An 8,254-nucleotide genomic window follows, 5' to 3' on the forward strand; every position below is an offset into this window, starting at 1 on the left:
AACATTAAGATAAGATAACATTAAGATAACATTAAGATAAGATAACATTAAGATAACATTAAGATAAGATAACATTAAGATAAGATAACATTAAGATAACATTAAGATAACATTAAGATAAGATAACATTAAGATAAGATAACATTAAGATAACATTAAGATAAGATAACATTAAGATAACATTAAGATCACATTAAGATAACATTAAGATAAGATAACATTAAGATAACATTAAGATAAGATAACATTAAGATAAGATAACATTAAGATAACATTAAGATAAGATAACATTAAGATAACATTAAGATCACATTAAGATAACATTAAGATAACATTAAGATAAGATAACATTAAGATCACATTAAGATAACATTAAGATAACAGTAAGATAACATTAAGATAACATTAAGATAACATTAAGATCACATTAAGATAACATTAAGATAAGATAACATTAAGATAACATTAAGATAACATTAAGATAACATTAAGATAAGATAACATTAAGATAACATTAAGATCACATTAAGATAACAGTAAGATAACATTAAGATAACATTAAGATAACATTAAGATAAGATAACATTAAGATAACATTAAGATAACAGTAAGATAACATTAAGATAACATTAAGATAACATTAAGATCACATTAAGATAACATTAAGATAAGATAACATTAAGATAACATTAAGATAACATTAAGATAACATTAAGATAAGATAACATTAAGATAAGATAACATTAAGATAACATTAAGATAACATTAAGATAAGATAACATTAAGATAACATTAAGATAAGATAACATTAAGATAACATTAAGATAAGATAACATTAAGATAACATTAAGATAACATTAAGATAACATTAAGATAAGATAACATTAAGATAAGATAACATTAAGATAACATTAAGATAACATTAAGATAAGATAACATTAAGATAAGATAACATTAAGATAACATTAAGATAAGATAACATTAAGATAACATTAAGATAACATTAAGATAAGATAACATTAAGATAACATTAGATAACATTAGATAACATTAGATAAGATAACATTAGATAACATTAGATAACATTAGATAAGATAACATTAGATAAGATAAGATAAGATAAGATAAGATAAGATAAGATAAGATAAGATAAGATAAGATAAGATAAGATAAGATAAGATAAGATAAGATAGCCTTTATTGATCTCACAATGGAGAAATTTACTAGCATCATTAGCATCATTAGCATCATTAGCATCATTAGCTTGTATGTTGTAAACCCTGCAGACGTTTAGCTCTGGTTAAATCCAGCTCAGACTCTGGTTTAGGGAGTGTCGTCTGTAATAAAGTCAGCTCTATGTGGAATATTGGATTTACACTAAACTATTCTGCAGTTTGTTTTATTTTCTCTCCTCGGAGGAGCTGCTCCTGGAGGAGCGCCGGACACACGGCAGGAGGTATCAGGACCTCATTAATGAGTATAAGTACAAGTATGTAGTATCGGCCCGATACCCGATACTGGTATCGGGCCATCCCTAAAAAAGCACCTGATGGAGAGGCCAGAGCAGGAAGTCAATGAAAACACAGATAAATGGTCATGATAATGTGTGTTAGTCATTTATCCTTAAAACTGCAGCGTCAACTAACTTCACTTATTTTACAGTGACGTCATGAAATGGGCGTCGACTCAGAGAGAGGGGGCGGAGCTAACTGTCTTCTGGGTTGGAAAAATTCCCCCAGAAAATACTTTAATCTCTTTAAAAAATGTGCCTCCTTAGTGTAGGTAAAATACATCACATAAAGGCCTTTAGTTCACGTTGGAATGGCTGAGATAGCAGGATATGTACACACATAAATATTATATATATTCTTATATATATTATATTTGATGTGTAGATATGTGTGAAAGTGAAGCTCTGATGACATTAGTTCTGTGCAGACACTAAAACACTTCTATTATTATGAACTGTTACGATCGGAGCGTCTGGCGTCTCGCTGGTTTTTCTCTTAATCACACTTTGAACAAAGAAGGAAATCACGCTGTAAACCCAGAGTCTGCAGACTCAGGAGACCAGGAGGCGTCTCTGTGTCCGGGACACAGGAGACCAGGAGGCGTCTCTGTGTCCGGGACATCTGCTCAGAGAGTTTCACTTTACTCAGAGTTTAGTTTCTGAAGATTTCCCCAGTGGGTTCAAAGGTTAAAACATCGGGTTAGATATTTAAAAACCTTCCTGTCGCGTCGGAGCCTGAGAAGTTCAGAGTCTGTAGGAGCGACTTCATGGAAGCCTCATTCATGTGCTGTAAAACCATCGCAGATTCTAAAGTAAAGCGATTCTAAGGAGCATCGAGGCTAAATACTCATCTGAGCAGGTATGGACTCCTTCTGCCATTTGCTCTGCTGATGTTCTGCTGCCCTTTGCTAAATGTCTCTCTGGATAAAGTTCTGGAACTAGTAGAATGACTGTAGAATTAGCGAGTGTGGCTAACATTAGCTTAGCGGCCCAGTCATTCCTGTGTGCAGATTAGCCTAGCCTTCTCCATTGGTTTACATGTGTCAGTTAGCATGTTGAATCAGAGTGTTGAGTACCAGGGTCTTCAGGATCAGACGGGAGTTAGTGCGTGTACATCACTGTGACTTCCACAAAGGACACGACCATGTTTGGATCTGGAGTGTTGTCGGGGGGATTCCGTGCGTGGCGTTGATACCAAACATGCCAGTGTTGTGACATTCGACCGTCTCCAGATCGTTTCAGTCCCGCCGCAGAGTCCCACAGAGAATACCCACAATCCCCCTCTCTCCTGCGACCCCTGACCCCCCGCAGGGCGGATTTCATATTCACAGTCATTAACCGCAGATCGGGTCACGCGTCTCCAGAGGAGGTTTGAATATTTCAAAGTCAGACTGTGCAGGGTCAGAGGTCGAGGCGGGCGGGGCCTAACGCGGCTATATTTAGGAGAGGAGAAGAACTCAGCAGCGCCCGAGAGAGAGACCGGTGTTAGTGTGGGTTTATCTCAGCGGCCTGGAGACGCCACGGAGACGCTACGGAGACGGCACGGAGACGCCACGGAGACGCTATCGAGACGCTACGGAGACGGCACGGAGACGCCACGGAGACGCTATCGAGACGCCACGGAGACGCCACGGAGACGCTATCGAGACGCTACGGAGACGGCACGGAGACGCCACGGAGACGCTACGGAGACGGCACGGAGACGCCACGGAGACGCTATCGAGACGGCACGGAGACGCCACGGAGACGCCACGGAGACGAATGTTTTTCTCATCATAAAACAAGAAAGAAACACTAAATTTAAGCAAAATGTCCTCAGAAAATGGAATCATTTAAGGAAAACATTCTTATTTAGTGAAACATTGTGGATATTTTACTTAAATGTTGCTTGATTTAAGTAAAATGTTCTAAATTACTCAATTTTTTTAGAAAAATAATAAATAAATACTAAATACTAATATTTAAGGAAAGTGTTGCCCACACCCGGGGACCCACCTCCACACTGCAAAAAGTGCCCTACTAAAAACAAGGAAAAAAAATCGTAAAATAAGAAATGTTGTCTTGTTTTAAGGAAAACATTCTGCCAATGGGGTCAGCATTTTTTTCTTGCTCAGAATTCTTATTTCTAGAAGAGACCTGGAGATGAGGCGAGTCTCTCTGACCCCCTGAGACCCTCTGACCCCCTGAGACCCCTCAGTTGCTGGGTCACTACAAGAGTGAATCGTGCACCTTATTCTGAGGTCATGAGGTTTAGATGTGGATGTTGAATCCCATGTAATAATCATGAGCTAAATCTGTTCCAAAAGTAAATGTAAAATATTTGTTCTTTTAAAGTACAATAAGATCCTAAACGATCCCCAAACCCTTTGATTTGAAGTTTGATTTCATTTTGAGCAGACTTTGTGTCGGGCACGAGTCGTCCTTTCCTAAAGTCAATAAAGAAAGTCCTGAGACATTCACGTCCATCACACATTATTTAAGGGACGAGTTCTTCACAGACACAACTTTAATGTAAAGGTTAAAGCTGGACCTGCCCCCCCTCGTCCCTGTGCAGAATCGAAATCAGCAAACACTGTACTCGCTCCAGGGTTAATTGTTAATGAAATGAGTAAAGTCTGCTCTGCTCGTCAGACCCTCATTTCTCTGATTTACGACTCCGTGAGGATCCGCTGACACTCTCTCCTTCACTTCACCAAACGCACCAATGCTAATCATAAAGTCAGATGGAATTCATTACCTCCCCATCGGGAATAATTAGAGCCGGAGAGAGCGGAGTCAGAGCGGAGTCAGAGTCTGATCTGAGGAGGCCACACATGGACCTGACGCAGCGGGAGCTTCTCCACAAAACACTTTCAGTTAAAGCTGTGTCTGTGAAGAAGAACTTAAATAAAAGACACATGTGTTTGTAAAGAGGTTTAAACGAGGGAACAGAAAGGCTTTTATCGACTTCAGGAACGGAGCGAGAGTCTGTTCAGAGAGAAATCAAATCAAACTCATTCATTTCAAAAGGAAGCGCAGCTCGTGGTCCAGCGGTCGGGGATCGTTCAGGATCTATCGATGCTTCTGATCGATCAGGGTCTTAAAGGTCTCTTAACAATACTTTAGAAAATCTGAATTATAACTCAAATCCAAAAGTAGAACATCCACTTGTGTAAAGTCAGCCCCCCATAGTGTCAGATTAGTGCTTTGTTTGTGGCACTTCGTTTTTGAGGTATTGATCATTGATTGGAACACTGCAAAAAGAACCTTCTAAAAACGAGGAAAAAATCTTAAAATAAGACGTTTTGTCTTGTTTTTGTTGTTTTTTTATTCTGCCAATGGGGTCAGAATGTTTTTCTCATCATAAAACAAGAAAGAAACACTACATTTAAGCAAAATGTCCTCAGAAAATGGAATCATTTAAGGAAAACATTCTTATTTAGTGAAAAATTGTGGGTATTTTACTTAAATGTTGCTTGATTCAGTCAAATGTTCTAAATTACTCAATTTTTTTAGAAAAATGTTCTTAATAAATACTAATATTTAAGGAAAGTATTGCCGCGCCCGGAGACCCGTCTCCATGATGTGGAGCCAGGCTGATGGTCAGAATCACCTGGTCAGATTTTATTTCCTAAAATAAGGCAAGGCAACTTTATTTATACTGCGCATTTCGTACACAAGGCAACTCAATCACCTATAAGATAATACGATTATTTTTCTCAAGAAAACTTTGCTCAGTGAGACATTATTACTTTTTAGGGAAAAAAAAAAGAATTTATTTCTTAAAGTAAGACATTTTTTACTTGCTTAGAATCCCCTGTTTGCAGTGTAATTGAACAGGGATTAAAAACGGTACATGGTAAAAACGTTACTTTTTTGTTGACTTGTTTATCATCCAAATGTGTCCCTGATCAGCTGCCATCTTGCTTTGTGTTTCCAGGACACATGGACACAAATGTATGGAGAGCAGAGCCAGTGCCGGCCCTTCTGGGGCCCTGAGCAATAATCCACACTTGGGCCCTACAGTACACATCCCGAGGCTATTCGACGAAGAACATAATGACCTCAGATCAGGCCCTGCCCCCTGTGTGAGAATCACTAACCACTAAGCCACTGTGAGACTGGGATTTAGGACGACATTAGTCTATTTCCCAACTTTTTAAAATGGTAAATGGTCCCATTCTCTGGTCCTTGACCCACAGTTTGGTGGTTGATGGTTCTTGGTCTGGTCTTTGTTCGGGTCTTGGCCTGGTCTTGGTCTGGTCTTGGATCAGGTCTTGGTCTGGTGTTGGTCTGGTCTTGGATCAGGTCTTGGATCAGGTCTTGGATCGAGTCTTGGTCTGGTCAAAAAGTGTGCACAAACGAATGACACGGGTTTGGAGTGAATCTGAAACTATGGGGGGGCTAACTTCACACAACTCATCCATCCATGTTCTTCCACCTGTCCGTGTCCGGGTCGTGGGGGGGCTGTTGGAGCTGCTCCAGCCCCTCTGGCTCTAATAAATATAACATGGGAAACAAAATCCAAATATAAAGGTGTCCAGGCAGAGCCACCTCCTGGAGCCGCCTTCACGTGCTGGGGTGTTTGACCTGAACGATCCCCCAGCAGGGTGTCCAGGACAAACAGGTCCTATAGGTGACGGGTCAGACGCTCCTCATGAGACCAGTAGGCCCGTTGTGGACCCACCACCTGCAGGGGGCGCCATGGGGGCTGGTGCAGCTCCAACAGCCCCCCCACGGCCCGGAAACGCACAAGTGGAAGAAAATGGATGGATAAATGTCCAATAAATATGAGCTCAGATGAAAGGTGTCTGTTTGGGTTCAAAACTCAATAAATTGTCTTTTTTCATGTGTCACTTTGGTGAAATCGCCATCGCTGAACGACGGTTCTATTTTAAATCTTTGTCTCCGTCTCACTGGCCTGCGAGTTCGAGCTACGACCACAGATGTTCCCCACGATCGTTCAGCTAAGACTGAACAGTTTGTATGAGTGCGTTGGACGGGGATCTTCAACAGGAGCTCAACAAAGGCTTTTCTACATTTCTACACGTCACAGTTTAGAGTCATGTGTTCCTGAACACCATCTGCAAACATCTGGATCAACAGCCATGTTCTTTTAAACATCATCTTTCTGAAGGACTCCTCCTCGCTGGGTCATAAGGGGCGGAGACTCCAGCTGTGGAGCCACTGAAGTGATGAAGCCGAGCTGTTCAGGAGGTCCAGAGCTCCACGTCATGTTTGGGTGAACGTTTGCTCACCTGACTTCGCTCTCCTTGATGTGTCCGGCGAGCTCCTCCACGAACCTCTCCCCCTTCATCCAGTAAATGATGGGGCGCCGGTTCTCTCCGCTGTATCCGAAAAACGCCTTGCAGTCCAGACTCAGGGGCAAACCTGCGGAACAGCAGCAGGAACAGTTAGAAAACACATGGAGAGGAGAAGGAAGGAGCTTCTCCAACACTTCATCACTGTCTAACACTGTCCAGCAGCTTCACTTCCTGGTTCTCAAGCCAAAGAGGTCAGTTTACATGAGTTTGTAGGTCTGGGCTTTCGAATGAGGCGTTTCTCTGGCCTATAGGCTGCAAACTTTTAGATTTAGGTCAAGCCGAGCCGGAGTAAGAGGTTATTACAAAAAAACACAGAGACAAAACAATTGTATAATATCTAAGTGTTGCAGCGTTCACTCTCACACCAGTGTGGCAGACACTGGAGGTGAGGGAGTGTCTTGCCCAAGGACATGGCGACAGTGTGTGCTCGACCACCTGCACCACTGCCCCCCCCTGTGTGGAGACTTCCAACAACAAACAGAAATGGAGATCCAAGTCTTTCATATTATTATCTTCTTTATTTATACAGTTTGTCTCTTGAGACTCAATGTCTCATTTGCAAGAGAGACCTGTTCAAACATACAAGGTAAATAACAGTCAACAATAAGACAACAGTGGAACAATTATACTATAACACAATACTAGGAAAATGTGTAAAAGTTAAAAACAAGAGCAGACACATGGAGGAAACTCCTTTACAAGGAATTTAAACTGATGGAAGGTCATGAGATGATCCACATAAAAGGTTTTCTGTGCCTCATTCCAGACATTTGGTGCGAAGTAGCAAAAGGCCTTCTTCCCCCATTCTGTCTTTACACGGTGAGACTCGAGAGTCAAACTGTCCTGAGACCTCAGCTGGTCAGCATCTGACCTGACATCTATAAGACTAAACAAATAATCAGGAAGGAACCAAGAAGAGCTTTATAAATGAACAGCAGACAGTGCTGCTCCCTCCTTGCTTCTAGAGATCGCCAACCCACTTTAGCATAAAGATCACAGGGGTTGGTCCTGTAACCATCTCCAGTGATGAAACTAATGGCTGAGTGGAAAACTGCATTCAGAGGCTTCAACTCAGATGCAGTGGAATGATATATATGACATATGACATTTTCACAGTTGCCTCCTTTTTAAACCTCTGCTCAGGCGGAAAGGACCTCCAGGCTCGGGCTCGGGCTCAGACTCAGACTTCATTTCTCTCTGAGGGACAGTTCATTTGCAGCTTCACGTTCGTTGAACATTCGTCCATCTCATAAATACAGGACATAGAAGAAGAAAAGGCCAAACATAAATAAATTAAATCAGCAAGAAAACAGAAACCTGGAGCCGTAATTGATAAGACGACACATTAAAGATCAACATGAGCTTGAGCTTTAGAGCTGAAGGTGTGAAAGACCACAGACACCTTCATGGTAAAAACCAGGACATTATGACCCACAGGCTT

At 41.1% G+C, this 8,254-nt stretch overlaps 1 protein-coding gene across 2 annotated transcripts in view; it reads right to left on the bottom strand.

The window, feature by feature from the left end:
• The window catches only part of il1rapl2 (interleukin 1 receptor accessory protein-like 2), a 545,467-nt gene that overhangs the window by 23,658 nt on the left and 513,555 nt on the right, over window positions 1-8,254 (bottom strand). For both annotated transcript variants that reach the window (XM_079556204.1, XM_079556203.1), the window contains exon 8: window positions 6,748-6,880. In XM_079556204.1, coding sequence (XP_079412330.1) covers window positions 6,748-6,880 — 133 coding nt within the window. The remainder of the gene's footprint in view (window positions 1-6,747; window positions 6,881-8,254) is intronic.

This window comes from Gobius niger, assembly GCF_951799975.1.
Source record: "Gobius niger genome assembly, chromosome: 5".
In the NCBI taxonomy this organism is placed as follows: Eukaryota; Metazoa; Chordata; class Actinopteri; order Gobiiformes; family Gobiidae; genus Gobius; species Gobius niger.